At 43.1% G+C, this 18,431-nt stretch overlaps 1 protein-coding gene across 2 annotated transcripts in view; it reads right to left on the bottom strand.

Moving 5' to 3' along the window:
* The window catches only part of Ptpn21 (protein tyrosine phosphatase non-receptor type 21), a 63,369-nt gene that overhangs the window by 35,493 nt on the left and 9,445 nt on the right, over positions 1–18,431 (bottom strand). For both annotated transcript variants that reach the window (XM_052185283.1, XM_052185284.1), the window contains exons 3-4: positions 5,458–5,627; positions 759–856 (exon numbers count right to left, since the gene is read on the bottom strand). In XM_052185283.1, the coding sequence (XP_052041243.1) occupies positions 759–856; positions 5,458–5,627 (268 nt within the window). The remainder of the gene's footprint in view (positions 1–758; positions 857–5,457; positions 5,628–18,431) is intronic.

Below are 18,431 nucleotides of genomic sequence, written 5' to 3'. Positions count from 1 at the left end.
AACAATGCACCAGCAGAAATTTCTGTGCAGCATAGATGTACACACAGACATGTACAATTGATTTTTAAAATTTTATGAAATAAACCGACTTCTATTATGAGTGAGGATGCTCTATAATTTGGAACAGTTATTATTAGAGAAACCAAAGAGATGAGATGTTCTTAAAATATAAGTGAATACAATTTAATCAAACTCATTGATAGAAAGGTCATTCTTCCCAAAATACTAATTTCAAATCAAGTCTTGGAGTAAAATTAACACTTATCATGTTAAATTCTTTGATATATATATATATATATATATATATATATATATATATACATATATGTGTATGTTTGCTCCTTTGATATGTTTCATAACTCATCTCTCAGAAATGTCCACAAGTCTAACATTTCATTGAAGTGATCCAAACGGTCTTCCTACAAGTCTCCAGATAAAAACATAGTTTTCCATTAATACATCAATACTGTAACAATTCATATAGAAAATCAATTCCTAAACCGGGCAATGGTGGCGCACGCCTTTAATCCCAGCACTTGGGAGGCAGAGGCAGGTGGATTTCTGAGTTCGAGGCCAGTCTGGTCTACAGAGTGAGTCCCAGAACAGCCAGGGCTACACAGAGAAACCCTGTCTTGAAAACACGCGCGCGCGCACACACACACACACACAAAGAAAATCAGTTCCTCACAGAGTCCTTTCCTGGTTCTGTTTTAACACATACCTTAATCTGGCAGAATTACTTCACATGCGCTGCTTACCTTGAACAGCTAAGCCGGCCAGCTGAATGGCTTGTTCTAACGTACAGGGAAGGTTTCCTTCCAGAATATCTTTCTTCAGCTGCAGGTAATACTGATACCTGTTTTAAAGGATGAGTTTATGAAACTAGTGTCACTATAATCTCTGGCCAAGACTCACTGCACTTTACCATAATTTAGTAAAGGAACATAAACTGTCAAATAGAACTATAGCCCTAGATGTTTTCAAAAAGTGAAAAGAAAGCCACAAACAATATAAGCACACCATTGATCTGTTTAAGGACTTATTATTTATCCCTTACTTTAATTATTTCAAAGTCAAAACAAGGGATCGGGGATGTAGCTCTGGGGTAAATGTCTGCTGAGCATGTGTGAGACTGGCTTGATCTCCAGCAAGCCACACACCCCTCAGAGAAAACTGAGGTCAGGGTCATCTCTGGAAGAACACCCCATTTGTCTTATGACTATTAAAACAGTCCTGGCTCTCCATTCTTCAGAGAAAGAAAAATGCACTCAGTGACCAATCTTTACTTTTAAGCCTCTCACTTGTAACTTGGTAATATAAGACTTTACGTAGATAGATAAAAACTTCACTAGCTCTGCAAAAATTAAGGAAAATAATTCTTGATATTTCAGATTAGGCTATCATTAACCTTTTAAAATATAGTCCTAAAAAGAATAATTTCTAAAAGACATTAATATTCTGTAACATAGTTATTTCTTCTGGCCCCCACCCCTTAGTGTCAAGTAGACCTAGGTATAAATTCCAACCTTGGAATTTAGGATTCTGCCCGACCTTGGGCAAGTCCTAGTTTGATTCACCTTATTATCAATAAAATGAAGATACAATCACCCCTTCACAGGGCTGAGCACACCCAAGTGACAGGAATAAAGCCCTTAGAAACACTGGACATGTGTGGGCGCTCAAGCAGCGAGGGGTTGCCACAGTGCGTTCCCAGCCAGCAGCAGTGTGTCACCCTATCATCCCTCCACTAGGATAAAGCTCCAGCCAGAGCCAGCACGATGCTGCCTTCTGTTCCTGAACAGGTCAGTGCTAGGGCCTGTCTCTGTTCATTCTACAGTATCGTTCTAGACACTGGAAATAGTGTCAGGGTTGGTCCAGTGACTCTGCCACTGCAGTTTACAACACCATCTTGGCCTGAGATTCTCTACTGCATGAGCAGTCCAAGCATGGACTATATCTGAACTCTCCAAATTCATATGCATTCTTTTCTTTCTTTCTTTCTTTCTTTCTTTCTTTCTTTCTTTCTTTCTTTCTTTCTTTCTTTCTTTCTTTCTTTTTTAGTATAGAATAGAATTTATTCAGGGCATGGGGAAGGGATTTGAGAGGGTAGGAGACTGAGAGAGAGAAGAGGGGGGGAGGGAGGAGAACAAAGGCCAACTATGAGCACATGGAGGGGGGAGGGAATGGGAGAGGGGGCAGGAAGGCAAGAGAGTTCATATGCATTCTTATGTCATCCTTTTAGCTAGACTTAAGTCTCTTTTATTACCAAATGGCCTGATCAACACACCACCTACTCAAATAAAAAGAATGTAGATCCAGCTCTCCCCTTCTCCCAACTAGCAGACATCATTAGCAGTCAGTGAATTGAATAGAATACTGGTAATTCTGGCGTGTCAGAGGGGGAAAACCTGCAACTTTCTATAAGGCTTTCTTTCAAATGCCAAGAGATAGTATTTACAGAGGTCTATCTAGTGGGTGTGTGCCACATATTGGTTATTCTGGGCTCTTTCATTCCATCAAGTGAAAACCTTGGACTGCAGCATCCATTACATCATAGACCAAACTAACTGGGGCTTGTATACAATCGTCTCTTTCTTTAGCTTTGAACAGGTTTTATTATTATGAGAGCCGATTCTTCCATATATGCTATAAGTTGTTCATTGCTAGTTCAATATCCTTTATGTAAAATCCCATGTATAAATGTCCTTGTAAATGACATACCAGGAAAGTGCCACATTTACAAACAAGAATACTTCAGCATAATGAGGCAAGATAAGTCTCTTCCATTAACACTCATACAGGCCATAACAATATTGTTATAAGTAACAAAAAGTGGACTAGTGCAGTAACCAAGAGACTACATACTAGCAAGTTGTAAAAATTCAATCTATCTATCCAGTCATCATTTATTATCCTCAAAATTTACTATCTTTTGCAAACAACAATCCACGTAAGGTCTTGTCATGTGGGTGACAGTTTTCTACTGCCTTGTGACTACATTTTCCTGACAAGTCCTCATGTGATTCAGATTTGTTCTCTGCCTTTTTTTTAAAAGTACTTTTCAATGTTGGGGGGGGGGGATAGTAGGGGGTTGTTTTCTTAGTGTGGGGGACTAAGGCCAGAGCTTTGCTTCTGCTTCTCCACGGAACTACATCTTCAGCCTGACTGTTTTTTTTTTAAAGACCTTTTTGAGGTATAACTGGCATGTAATAAAGTACTGCAGCATACACTTTTGTCATATAGAAAGCACATGAAGTCACTGCTACAGGATGAAGAGCTTGAGTACCAATATCCTGCAAGAGTTTCTTTGTATGACACACAATCCTCCTACACCTTTCTGCTTCCTAGAAACCACTGTTCTGCTTCCTGACCGCAGCTCTGAGACCTAGAACTGTCCAGATGTCTCAGACTATGAGGGAACCCAATAAGTGGGAAGGAGGCACTGAAGGTAACCTGATGTATTCTACAGCTGTCATATAAGTCTGCATGTTGACCTTGGGGCCTCATTTCAGATCCGGAAGGCTTCTTACTGATATTCATAACCATACTTCTTATTGATACCGCCTAGCTAGCTCTATTCTTACAACAGCTCCCTAATTGGTCTCTGACACTTCCAATTGAATTCCCACATTCTGTTTGTTTGCTTGTTTCTTTGTTTGTTTGTTTTTAATCTCTAATCTATCAGCTAATGTGAATGGTCTTTGTAAAATACAAATTAGGGCTGGGCAATGGTGGTGCACGCCTTTAGTCCTAGCACTTGGGAGGCAGAGCCAGGCAATTTCTGAGTTCAAGGCCAGCCTGGTCTACAGAGTGAGTTCCAGGAGTGCCAGGGCTACACAGAGAAACCCTGTCTCGAAAAACTAAAAATAATAATAATAATAATAAAGATACAAATTGGATCGTTCTACATCATTACAATGTGAAAAAGTCTTACTCACTGTCCTATGTCTTATGATGAGTACACACCTGCCTTTTAGCCTTCTTTTCTCCTCCCCAGGACTATCCGAGACTTTCTATGCTCACTGCTTTCCACTCTCAACTAGGAAACTTCTTCTGAAGCCTGTCAAGAAGTCAGCTCCTTCCTTCCTTAGTCACAGTCTCTGTGCCCCGCCCCTCGGAATCCAGAGCTTTTGATCAAGTGTTTATTATCACAGGGTACTGTGACTACTTATGTATATGAACTGCCAGTTCCACCAGACTGTGAGTAACTCCTCCAAGATCAGATTCAGGTGACTACCAACAGCTCTTAGAGTGCAGAATATCTTCAGTAAATGTTTAAATGAGCTAAGTGGCCAGCTGGTGCTTTTCCTCCTGGCTTTTACTCACTCTCTCCAATATTTACATTTCAGACGTGCTCCACAGTCTGTGCGCGCCTATCCCTACCAGCTGACCCTTGCTGCTTCAGTTCCCTGGCATCTTCCGATAATTACCTGCCAGATTCAAACAGCATTCCACAAGCATGAGGCAGCAGCAAGTCTTACTATCTGCAGGACACTAAAGCCTTCAAATGGAAGACACGCTCAAGGGAAACATGGGCTAACGATGTAGAAGGAAGATAAGACAGGAACACAAATGACCGTAATAGGAGGCTGTGATACCAACCACCTCAACAGACAGATCTACAGCAAGTCCTGAGACAGCATGGGGTAGCCGGGTGCGCCCCAGCCTGGGGCGCCCCAGAGCGTCAGAGTCTGATGAGCATGCCTGCAGTGTGAGGGATTAGGAGAGAGATAAAAGGTACTGGAAAGCAGAAACGAACTGTGTAGGGGAACAAAGGGGACTGACTGGATGGGAAGGGACACACTAGCAGACACTGGAGGGCCCAGAAGGAACATGCTCATGGCATTGTCATCACATGAGCAGGGCCTTCTGTGACCAGGAGGAGGAAGCAAAGCGAGACTCCTTAGTCCTCCCAGCACCTTCTACCGCTTAGGGCCCGTAAGTGTGTTTATAGCTAACTCTCTGCTCATAAGCATTTTCCCCCTGTGTCCACTCCACCCCCCCACCCTCCCAACCCCCCCATCCTCCCCACCCCCTGTGGCCAACCCATCTACAGAATACAGCTTCCGGGAGAATAAGTCTAAGAACCTCTCCAGTTCCTTGACCAGTGAACACAGAGTTTAGGACTACACATTATAACTCTCCCCTCTCCCGTTTCCTTATTACAAGGAGCCAGGAACAGAACAACAAAAACATTAAAGGGGTATCACCAGAGTTCACGGCCAGGGTGAACTAACCACCTTTCCTGCGGACCCTGTGCCTTTGGGCCCAGCAAGCCATAATTCGGTCTGACATACTGCATTCCAGAGCCTCTTAGTAATCCAGTGACTAAAAAATGTGGGCTGCAGGGCAAAGTCGGTCACCGGCCTTTATCGCCTTTATCGCAAGGCCCTTTGACCTCAGCTTCAGTCTTCTCTCTAGACTACTTTCTACCACAGCCCGCAGGGGACTTCTCACCTGGTAATGTCCTGCTGCAGCTGAGAGACAGAAGGCACATAAAACACCACTCCAAAGTGGACGGTGGGCTCCAGCGCATGCTTGTCCAGCTGTTTCTTCAGGGCTTTCTCCAAGTCCACCCAGCGCCGCTGGTTCTGCTTGTTGTAGTACCAGAGGCTGAAGTACGTGATCTGGAAGGAAGGAAGGCCACTGAAGCAGGCGGTCGTGCTCAAAAGATCCCTATGATCTCCACCCCACAAGGACCCAGGACCAAGAGGCTACGGCCTCCTGTGCCTTTCAGAAGGGACAATAGTTAAGGCTTACAGGAAAAACACTAAAAAGAGGCAATGCCAAACTCCATATAGAGAACAGTATTCAGGAAATGGAGGCAGGAAAATATTTTTTTCCATTACCAAAACACTGAAACTACCATTATTAAAATATATTAGGGAGTGTGTGCAGGCTCATGTGTGTACACCACTGTGGAGTTCAGAGGACAAGTTTTAAGAGCTGGTTCTTTTTCTCCATAAAAGGGTTCTCCATAAAAAACAAGAAAATTTACCCTCTGGACATGGCAACAGCCCTATAACTAATATTCTTTAAGGAATAATACCTAGTATAATTCTAAACTATCATGCTAATCCAACTTTTCCCTATTCTGGGGTTTGGCCTCTATAAATAAAACTACTTCATGTAAATGTCAGAAATTTTAGTAGCAGATGCATCCACAGCTCTTCCTTGTCCCTCAAAGTCCATTAAATAAAAAGTCAAAGTAGGTGGGATATTATAAATTAATTGTTTAATATGAAGATTGAACTTTGAATTAAAGAGCAGAATGTGGAAATCTCTTGTCTCTCTCATGTGCATATGTGTGTGTACACTTCTATCATTCTCTCTCATACAAACACACACACACACACATGAAAAAGTTACACCTAGTGCAATAAAGAGACCTAGGCAGGTTACTAAGTCAGAGGCTGAAGCTTTGGACCAGAGGCAGGCACATGCTTGTGACTCCAATACCTGGAAGGCTAAGACAACAGGCTCCTACAGGTTCAAGGCCAGGGCTACCTACATAGCAAGATTCTGTCTTACCCTGATCCCAACGCACACACACACACACACACACACATACACACAGTAAATTAACATTTAGTCTGTACTTGTTGTATAATAGAACTATTAGGGTAAATCAATAGCAGCCCTGGCTTGGTCACTCTTCAGGTGAAATGGTTGCCCCTAGCCACTGATATTTATCTTAAAATCAATTCATGGATCAAGGCCATTGGAAAACTACTCCTGTGCTCACTACTCTAGACTCTAGAGCAACAGTGTCAAATAGGAGCTTGTGCAGTGATGGACATGTTCCATATCTATACTGTACAAAACAGCAGCCCCAGAGTGCCTGGTGCCACAGAGAGATGGCACTTTCCAATGTCCCTGTTTCAATGCTCTCAAATGAAACAGCTACTGTTATCATACCGGATGGTCAACACCACAGCATAAGTCAAACTTAAAAATAGTATCCGGGTTATTTTATTTGACATGAAATACTTATTAAAATAAAAATACACTTTAAGCCAGGCATGGTGCTGAATGCCTATAATCTCAGTGTTTGGAGGCTGAGGCATGAAACCAGCAGTGAGTTCAGGACCGTCTTGGCTGCGCTGTGCGCTGAAGGCCATCCTGCTGGGATACACAGTGAAAGCTGCCTCAAAAATTTAAAAAGCAAACAAATAAGCTCATTAATTAGTTAGCTAATTAATTAATTAAAGCTGGACATAGTAGCTCAGGCCTGAAATCTCAGCATTCAGAAGGCAGAAGCTGGAGGATTGTGCCTGGGCTATAAAGTTCAAAAAGAACCTTTTTTTTTTTTTTTTTTTTTTTGGTTTTTTCGAGACAGGGTTTCTCCGTATAGCCCTGGCTGTCCTGGAACTCACTCTGTAGACCAGGCTGGCCTCAAACTCAGAAATCCGCCTGCCTCTGCCTCCCAAGTGCTGGGATTACAAGCGTGCACCACCACCGCCCAGCCAAAAAGAACTTTTAATGAGCTGAAAAGAAGGCTATGCATTTAAGAGTACTTACTGCTCTTGCAGAGGACCAAGGTTCTATTACCAGCACCCACACAGTAGCTCACAAGACTAAATTCCAGTCTCAGGGGAACCCATGGCCTCTTCTGACCTCTGAGGGTACCAGGCAAGTGCATGATACTCTTGCTTGTGTGCAGGCAAAATACTCATACACAGAAAATAAAGTAAGTCTAACAATCTAAGAATGTTTGGTTTCCCCCATATTCCCAATGTTCAATTTATCACTTTTACAAAGGAAAACTACTTTCTTTTTTGTTTTATTTTTGGGTTTTTTTTTTTAGGTCAGAGTTTCTCTGTGTAGCCCTTGCTGTCCCGGAACTCACTCTATAGACCAGGCTCGAACTCAGATATCAGCCTGCCTATCCCTCCCAAGTGCTGGGATTAAAGGCATGTGCCACCACTGCCCGGTGGTAAACTACCTACTTAATGCCAGTCTATCACCGTATACAAGTGAAAGTTCCTACTGTCTCATTCTTTCTACAAACTAGAATACTGTAAGAATTCACAAAGTTTGGTTGAATGAATAGTCTCTTCTTCCTGTCACCCAAGACACTGTATACAAATAGGACAGTTTGATCACGCAGATCCAGTTGTAGTCCCAGAACCACAGAGATGCTGCAGAGACTCCAAAGCCAATGTCTCTCCAAGTCCTGTCCACAGGCTACCCCTCCTGGAATTACTTAGAATATTTTTTTGGTGGGGGACCCTAAACAGCTTTTAAGTTCCTAGGTAAATCTTATGCCATTAAAACTTTTTACGCATTACATACAGCATGCCACACTGTTCCTCCAACAGTATGCAGGCAGCTCTGCACATGACCTATGATTTAGCTACCCCAGTGATGCCTGTAAGCCCAGCACCGCTGTGGTGGGAGTAAAAGGATCACAAATTGGAGGCAAGTCTGAGCTATTAAGTGAGCTCCGGGCCAGCCTGAGCTACATAGGAAGGGCTCCCTAGACCAAGCCCCCAACACAAACCTATGCTTGAAAAACTACCTGGACACCTTTTTTTTTTTTAATCCATGAACTTTAATAAGCCAAAAGTCCAGAAGCATTGCTGTTTGTTGTAACCCACGTACATCATTTACAAGAAAGCAACTACTGTTCTGCCTTCCACAATTTACAGAACAGAAAAGCCTGGCTTAACAGGCATGGCGTGATGCTTCCAGACCAAAGTTCTAGGCGGGCAGATGATAGCTGGGAACCAGAAGACATCAGTCTGACCTGCTTCTGTAAATGATATGTCACAACTCCAGCATAGGAGATGGATGGGAAACTACATGAAAGCGCAATGCCATTAGAAGAACATTATACTGGGAGGCAGAGGCAGGTGGATTTCCGAGTCCGAGGCCAGCCTGGTCTACAGAGTGAGTTCCAGGACAGCCAGGGCTACACAGAGAAACCCTGTCTCGAAAAACCAAAAAGAAAAAAAAAAAGAAAGAAAGAAAGAAAGAAAGAAAGAAAGAAAGAAAGAAAGGAAGGAAGGAAGGAAGGAAGGAAGGAAGGAAGGAAGGAAGAAAGAAAGAAAGAAAGAAAGAAAGAAAGAAAGAAAGAAAGAAAGAAAGAAAGAAAGAAAGAAAGAAAGAAAGAAAGAAAGAAAGAAAAAAAAAAAAAAGGACCAACTTGGGCTACACAAGGAACTTCAGGCTAACTTGGGCACAGTGAGAACCTGTCTCAAAATAACAAAAAACAACAGCAAAAGGATAGGTAGGGAAATTTATAAATAGTTCCCGAGATTAGCAATGATATTTAGGAAAGTGATAAGCTGTACTTATTATTCAACAAAGTTGGCTACCCAGAGTTCCAGTTCCCAGAGACACAAGAATGGCTTGTTCTCTACCAAGCTTTACAAGACTCAAATTAACTTCAGTTTCTCCATCAGTGACTACAAGCAGATTTCTCCCAAAGCCAAAAGCTCCTTCTTTTGGTGCCTCCCCTTACATACGGGTCTTTAGGAAGCTTTGTCTGCCCACAGCATAGGAACTAAAGGTATTTCCTCTGAGGAGCTCTGCCTTGGGGCGCTTAAGGAACGGACCCACCTCTGAACTCACTGAACTCACCTCCAGGACCTGGGTCAACCAGCTCTAGACAAAGCAACCAGACGCCTCACCAGTTTCCTCTTAAGGGAAGTAGAGAAGAGAGGGAGTGAAGGAGGGCCCTGCCTTCCTCAGAAGGCAGAAGAATGACAACAACCGAGTGACTGCCCAACTGTCGCGCATCGCTGGCTCTCTGTTCACCTCTCCCGCATTCCTGGCGCCCACCTCCTAGAACTTTCTGGATAAGAACCTTTCCTTGATAGGAAACTCATTTGGGTGCCTACACTTCCCGTCTGTGCTCACAAGTGTGCATCCTGACAGACATCTTTCAAACACTGAATTTTCTAGAAGCCTTACATAAATTTACAGTGATCATTAGCTAGACTTCTATGAAGCTTTTACAGGGTCAGGTATTTTACATTATCTTTTTCTTTTCTAGTTTATATTACCCTACTCCCCATCCCTACCCCCTCCACCCCCGCCAAAAAGTCACAGTAACCTTCAAAAATATTTGGTGGCTTCTTTTTATTGCTGTTTAAAAATTATCCCTAGCACTCTCCTAAATTTGTAGCTAGCTGCCTGCTGTGTAACTGGAGTCAAAACAAAGTTAAATAGGGCTTGGCTTCTTTCCAGACAATATGGCTGCCTTGCTCTAACTGAACAGACGCCAGCTGCTCCCGGCAGGTCCAAACACTGACAGACTGCAAACCTCTTCCTAATTCCCAGGTCTGATCTTGTCTAATTATTTTAAGACTCCTTTTGACTGTATTCTATTTTTAAAATAGATCAGAGAGATACACAAATTAGCTGGAGGGTTTTTAAAGCCACTAGTGCATTGCGTTTAATAAAAGTTAATCCCATGTAAAATTGAAAATATAATTTTATCCCAGTGCCTTTCCTGGACCTGCTGAAGTTAGAAGGCTTTCATCAGGACAGAGAAGAGGGGAGACAGCCCAAGATAAAGTCTACCCGGAATAGAGATCAGCTAACAAAGGCGGTTAACAAGCTCTAAGCTAATTGAAGCCCCGAGCCGACCTCTACACTGAGTCTGCCATAAATAATAAACATGGAAGCTCTTCCTCGGCAGATGGCAGGGGTCGTACTGCCTCAACACGGCGCCCCTGCCTTTTTCCGTTGGCTTTCCTTTGTTTTCCTCTCACTTTAATCAAATTACACATTCTTATTTTATAGGCAATAGGACAATATACAGTATCAAAACATTAGCACATATGAATGAAGACTGGGAAAGTGACAAATCTAATCATATTAGATGTATCAAACTGAAGTCCAAGTAATTAAAATTCTTTGAGTGTCCAAGTTCCTTCTACAGTAAGGTTAACGTTTAAGTTAAGTAGGAAATAACATTTACCTTTAAGCACATGGGGAAAGCCAGGGACTGAGCAGGACTACTGCCGACCTAGATAAACCTCTCTGTTTCCCAATCCCAGTCAGACGCTATGAAGCACGAGATTACTGTATACAGAGTGATTTTAAAACTAAATTCTTGGGAATGAGACTGTAAATCCATGGTAAAGAAAGACCTTGCCTACCAAGTTCTATCCTGGCATGAAAAAAAAAGAGAAAACAAAAGACATTTTCTTGGGCTGGCAATGTAGCTAAGTGGTAAAACACTGTCCTAACATGTAATAGCCTGCGGGTTTGAGTCCTGGCACCACCCAATTAACTATAAAAATAAAGCAAGTCTACCAATATTTCTTAGATGTCCTGGATCTATTTATGCCTTCGGCTAACTTTGACTGATCATCTCCTAGGTATCAAGTACCATCCTGGGTGCTAGTGTATAGCACTGAACCAGAGAACACAGGTCCTGTTCTCTGGGGGCTGTGTGTGTCCTGTGTCCTGGGAGTGCTAACAAATAACACCATAGATTGCACTGGTCAAGATGCACTCTGGAAGAACATTAGATTATAATACTAAACATGTTTCTAAAGAGGAAACTAGGATTAAATAGAAAAATTAACATGTATAAACATTTTATTCCCCCAAAGATGATAGAGATAATCAAGATAAGCACACAAAGTCTCACTACAAAGGCAAATTAATCCTTTGTGTGACTTCCCAGAAAGTCGTTTGGGTCAGGACCCTCAGGATGAGGGCAAGCAGGAGCTTCTGATCCTTGACCACTAACCAGACAGGTCTTCCATAGGGTCACTCTTGTATGTCATCCCAACAAATGAGCTTTTTTTTTTATCTAAATCTTATAAATTTGAGACCCCCGTTGGGTCTGTTTATCAGCTTAAGTCCAATATGTATGTGATCTTCAAGACTCATTTTTGTATTTTATGTGCATGTGTGTTTGCCGGTGTGTATCTATGTATACTACATGTATGCCTGATGCCAAGGAGGCCAGAAGAGGACACTAGATGTCCTGGAAGGTTCCCCTGGGACTGGAGTCACAGAGGTTGGGAGCTGCCACTGAGGTGCTAAGAACCAAAGTCTAGTCCTCTGAAGTGCAACAAGCATTCTTAACCACGGCGCCATCTCTGATGCCCACAGGTAACGCTCCTCTCCACCACTCGTGCGGCAGGCTGGGCACCGTGCACACCTGTGATACCAGTACTTGGGAGGTACAGGCCAGAGGGTCAGGAGCTCACGGCTATTTTCTGCTATACAATAAGTTCAAGGCCAGCCTGGGCTACAGGAGACCCTGTCTCTGAAACCCAACAAATAGGGCTAGCAAGATGACTCGGGGGTAAGGGCATTTGCTGCGAAGCCTAACAAAGTTCAGGGACAAACTAGGATATCAACAAAACAGAGGGAGAGAAACAGCTCCCACAGGCTGTCCGACCTCAGCATGCAAGCTGCGGCAAGCTAGAGTGGAGAAGGAACACACACACAAAGTAAATTAACGAAACAAAAGGGATCCCTTTTGTTTTCTGTTATCACACCACCCAAACAAAGGGATTAAGGACAAGCCAAGTATGTAACTATTTAAAACGTATCTGTGGATACAAAGTCTGAAGAAAAGAGAATTAAAGTTATTTTCTACATAATATACATCAAACCTGGCAAGAAAAGGGGATTGGTGGTAGACTGTTCAAAAGCAGTATACCTCAAAACTGTCATCTTTTCTGACCTAATCACCCTTAGTATATCATCACAATCAATACATTTACAAGAGGAAAAGAAACTGGACAAGACAATAGCAAGCTAAGTCAACACTAGCGCAGTGAGTGCTGGTGTGCTGTCTCAGAGCACTGCTCGTCTTACTCTGGGTTCCAATCCGCATATGCAAAGCTCCAAACAGCTCTGTACACAGCCAGAGTCCCCCACAAAGCTACCTTTCAGGAATGCACCCCAAAATCCATCTAGTGACCAAACTCTGGCTTGTTGCCTCTGATGGCAGCTGCACTTAGTGGAACAAAGTTCAAGCTGTTGAAAATGCACATAGCATGGAGATCAACTGATCCAGTCAGAGCTGGAGCAATCCAAACAGCATGGAAATGACTGAACACTGTGAAGCATGTTTATAATAGCAGCACCTAGAAGGCTGAGGCAGGAGTGGCAAGTTCAAGGCCAACCTGTCCCATAAAGAAAGACAGGAGACCCTGGCACAGAAAGGAGGGAGAAACAGACAGGAGAGAGAAAAAAAAAAAAAAAGAAAGAAAATGAAAAGAGCCTCTGCCACCCAGTATGATTTACTTGAGTATTTTCTAGCCTGTTTATAATTCAAAATAACTACTAGGTCCACCTAAATTACACTATAATAAACACTGTAATAAATACCTTCTAGGGAATCTCATTTGGGAATGAAGAGAAATTCAACATACTAATTGTCCTTTAAGACACGGGACACCTTTCTGCTATTGAAATCAGCATTTTCAGCATAAATTTCAATAGCCTCTGGATATTTTACTAGTTCATTAAAAGATAAGTGAGGATTAGGTAGGGCACACATCTGCCATCCCAGCATTCCCGAGCCTGAGGCAGAAGGATCTAGAGTTCTAGGCTAGCCTGGCCCTACACAGTGAACTGTCTCCAAACAAATACTGGGCCCTGGAGACGGCTCAAGAGGTAAAGACACACGTGGCCAAGCCTGATGCACAGCACAAGCCACATGCATGCATGCTTGCACAGAAATGGATGTTTAAAAAAAGTTTAAATAAGCAAAAGGACTGAAAGTCTGATTTCAGCCTTCAGTAGGCAAAGTGCCCAGAATTAGAGGCTAGCCTGGTGTGTTCTAGACCAGCCTGGGTGTGTTCTAGGCCAGCCAGAGCTACAGAGTAAGATCCTATCTGAAAACTCCAAAAAATTAAATAACAAATGAGCCAGGAAGCAGCTCAGAGCTACAGTTCCGCCTGGATGTGCTCAGAGGCATGTGTCTAACCCCCAACACCAAAGGAGAGACAAGTTAAATAAAGGCCATCTATTCAACTATGTGAGCGCAGAGCTGCCTGAAGAACACAGCAAGGTATCTGCTAACCCACCCCACTGTAAGACAACAATGCGTCCTTGGTATCAGAAAAGAAAATAGCACATGGAGGTTGGGTATACATCTGACAAGGACAGAGTAGAAGACTCACTCAGTAAATGGCCCAGGAATCCAATTAATGTTTAAATGACATGAGTCACCATTCAGACACTGAAGATGTATCACACACTCATTGTCCAGATGGACGCCGAGGTGATGCCTGGGAGGGAAGATGATCTACAATCCTTGAGTGAGGAATCTGCACTCACAACCTACCCCCACTCTCCCCGTCTCCCCACCTTACCCCCCCCCACCCTGTCTTCCTCCCTCCCTCTCTCTGTCATTCAGGAGCTTTTACCTTAGCAATAAGTTGCCCTATCAAGGAAAGGAAGCTAGCTGACCAAGTGCCCTGAGTCGAAGGCTAGCCTGAATTCATTCCAGGCAAGCCTGGCTACAGAATGAGACCCTGTCTCTAATAAATAGGGCCCCGGAGAGATGGCTCCGTGGTTAAGAGCACTAGCTGCTCTTCCAGAAGACCTGGGTTCCATTCCCAGCACCCACACGGTCGCTCACAACTGTGTGTAACTCCTGTTCCAAAGGATCCAGTACCCTCTTCTGGCCCCCAATCCTTCGTAAGTCTCACACAGACATGCATGCAGACAAATCATCCAGACATGGGGCAGTTGAAATAAATATTTAAAGCAAGTAAACAATAAATAAATAAATAAATAAATAAGCAGTGACTAATAATAATAATAATAATAATAAATAGTCAGTGACCTTCCTGAGCCCTATGAAGGAAAGTCACAGAAGAAAGAACATTTGTAGGGGAAAGGACACTATACTGAGAGGCAGTTTGTGTCTAACAGTGTAGTGGGCCAAACAGAAAGAGACTAGGAGTATGGGAACCCAGGTAGGAGAAACGTGGTCTGGTAGTCTACAGACTATCACAGTACGTACAGTCTCCAACACCTACAATCTGCCTCAAAATAACCACGTGAGAGTCTGAAGCTTCACAGCACACAGAAACGTCAAAATGTTTGAGGAGATGGAAATGGTAAGTGTCTTGACTCGCTCTTTCCACAGTATGTACACATGTGGAAATGCTGCATTCTACTCCAAAATGTGTATCAATTTTTAAAGACGAAGGTCAGGAGGCTCAGGCAAGAGGCTTGAGGGGTGAGGGTTAATCTGGGGTACACAGTGAGATACACTGCAGGGACAAGGACAGAACTGAGTGAGCCTGCGCTCCCCCACACACACACCCCAAACCTTGGAAACTCAGCTCACGCCTCCCTGGTGAGCAAACACATGCTCAATTCCAAGGAGTCCAGAGACTCTACCACTGGGGCATGCTGACAGCAGTAGACAAAATCACTTTTGTTGTTTGAAAATCCCAATACTGGCTGGGCAGTGGTGGCACACACCTCTAATCCCAGCACTTGGGAGGCAGAGGCAGGTGGATCTCTGAGTTCAAGGCCAGCCTGGTCTACAGAGTAAGTTCCAGGACAGTCAGGACTACACAGAGAAACCCTGTCTCAGGGGGAGAAAAGAAAGAAAGAAAATCCCAATCCTGAAGCATACATCCTTTATATTGTCAGCCCCTTGCTTTCCAGTCTTTGAAACAGTATCCCGAGTACCCAGGCTGCTAGGTGGTCCAAGATGCACTTGGACTTCTGATCTTGTCTCCACCTCTCAAGGGCTGGGCTTACAGCTGTGAGACACCACAGTCAGTTTTATGCCTTGTTAGGAACTGACCCTGGGGTCTTGTGTGTGTCAGACGAACACTCCATCAGTTGAGCTACACATAATAGCCTTTAAATTTATTAAACATTAAACTAAGGTTACATAACACTCTTAACGTTTTAGTAAATAAGTTTCCTAATTCAATAATAATTTGTATGATCCTGTACTATGTATTTCAGAATACCTACGTATACCCATGCAGATACATAGGACTCTCTTGTTTACTTGCTTAGTTGTTTGTTATCCAGACCAAGTAAAAATGACAGATTGGGCTGGCAAATTAGCTTGTAAAGTTTGCCCACCAATACCAATGGTCTGAGTTTGATCCCCAGAATCCAAGTGATGAAGAGAAGTTGTCCCTGACTTCCACATATTCACCAGGACACATGCATACCCTAAATCAAAACATAATTTAAAAATCATTGAAAGTAAGAGAAATATAAAAATCAACACAAATCCTTTGACCTTTGGAGTTTGGAAAACTGCTCAGATAAAGAGGTCAATCTAAAATGACAGTTCCTCCAGAAAGTCCCATAGCTCAGGGGACCTTTCAGAAGGTCAGCAAAATACTTATCCTTTTTGTTTTAATACCACAATTTTATCTATTATACAAAGATGCACCTGAATTCAATTCATGACTATTTAGCCCAAAACATTTGCATGTGATATGCTTTTTCTTCATCATGTTTTGGTTATTTTTAGAGTCCCAATGAAAGCCGGCAGGAAAAGAGAAAGGCTCATGAAATTCCCACTTCTTCTCAGATTCCAGTGGAGATAAGGTCAGTGGATATCTGGAATGCCCTGACAGGCTGACTTAAGGTGGCACACTCCCAAGCCAGGAGCCCTTCCTGGCTCGGTGGGGAAGCTGACTCTGCCAGTCACAGCAAGGTCCCTGGAAGTCAGCAGAACTAGAATGCTCCTAATATTCCAGAAGAACCCCCCAAAGTGAAAGTAAAATAAATTAAATGTGTTATACAGCTCTTTTTGGGGTAGTCCATGCTCCCATAAGTAACCTTTCACCTGCACTTTATTAGCAAGTCCAATAAATTCACTGGGATCACCAATAAATAAGTCCTAGGAGCTAGAGAGATGGTTCCAAGGTTTAGAGTGAGTTGGATTCCTAGCACCCGAATGATGACTCACAACTATTATTAATTTCCATGCCAAGGGACCCCACACCCTCTTCTGATCTCTGTGGGTTCCAGACACACATATGGCACACATACATACATGTAGGTAAAACATGCATAAGCATACAATAAAATTAACTTAAAGGATCTTTTTAATAAATAAGTCAACGAGAAGCTGGATGGCCTGGCCGGTCTATACACTCCCAGCTCCAGAGACCAGGGCAAGGACACAGCAAGTGTGATACTGGCCTGAGCCTCAGAGAAAGACCCTGAAAAAGAAGAGAGCAAATGTGCAAAACTGAAATAGGGTAGAGAAGAGGAGGAAAGAGGGCTAGGAGGAGAAAGAAAAGGAGAGGCAAAGAAAAAGAAAAGAAAGGAAAAAAGGGGGGAAGGAAGAGAGGAGGGGAGGGAGGGAGGGAAAAAGGGAGGGTATGGAGGGAGGGGAGGGAGGGGAGGGGGGAATGTATGGAGGGAGGGGAGGGGAGGGAGGGAGGAGGGAAAGGGGAAACTGCTTTTAAACTATGTACAAAGCTTTGGAAATGTTCCCCACTCTCCAGGAAGTCAGATCACAGTGCAGAGCAAAGCTGATGGAACTTTATTTATCCTAAGTGTAAAACACTCATATTTATCCTAAGTGTAAAACCGTCTTGAGGCCTAGAGTAATCGGCTGTTTATTCAGAGATGATGTGCACTAACACGTCAGTCACTCTTCTAGACACCAGAGTTACATCCAAGAACAGCAGTCCTGTGCCAATGGAGTTTACATGTTAAAACCCAAAATGCTGATGTCTGTGACGGAAGTGCTATTTAAAACTCATTTCACAAAAATCTATAATAACCACAACCTTGTAAACAAATGCCCAAAGCCAGGAAGTAAGAACGTGAGAGGTAAGATTTTGTTTGCAGTATCCATCTTCAAATGCACACTTTGAAGATGCTTCTAGAGGCTGCTGAGCAGTTAACTTTGGAAGCACAGGCATGCACACAGGCTTTCACACAAGGACAATCAAAGGATATTTTCCCTAAAGCACCTACAGACAAGATGACATGCTCAAGTGCACATGCATGCACATACACACACATACACACACACACACAAAGGCACACACGCACGCACGTACGCACACACGCATACACATGCCCCCTTTTGCAACTGCCCTGTAACCTGAGAGTTTAAAAACTTTGGAAAAACTCTAAGCAAATGTAAATTTAAGGTACATAAGGACCCTAAAATCAAGGAAGGATATACAAGAAATAAGTTTGTGATAAACCTAGTTAAAATCCATGGTAGTGTGAAAAAATGAAATAATATTGTTAAATATAAATTTTTCTAAAAGGCATACTCTGAAGAAAGTAATATAGACTAGCTCCAAAATGCCAGAGGCTAGGGCATGGCTGAGCCTCCGGGAGACTGACTGCGGTGGTTATGCTCTGCTCGCTGGCAGGCTGCAGGAAGGACACTGCGCAGGGCTTTACCAGCTTGAGCGGAGGGAGCTGCGGTTCAACTGTGATGGCCGGCTACCCTTTCTACATCGTAGAAATGTGCACACTGTGTGACTACC

Source organism: Apodemus sylvaticus, chromosome 6, assembly GCF_947179515.1.
Source record: "Apodemus sylvaticus chromosome 6, mApoSyl1.1, whole genome shotgun sequence".
Classification (NCBI taxonomy): Eukaryota; Metazoa; Chordata; class Mammalia; order Rodentia; family Muridae; genus Apodemus; species Apodemus sylvaticus.
The sequence above is the reverse complement of the archived record's forward strand: the minus strand, read 5'-3'. Positions and strand labels throughout refer to the sequence as shown.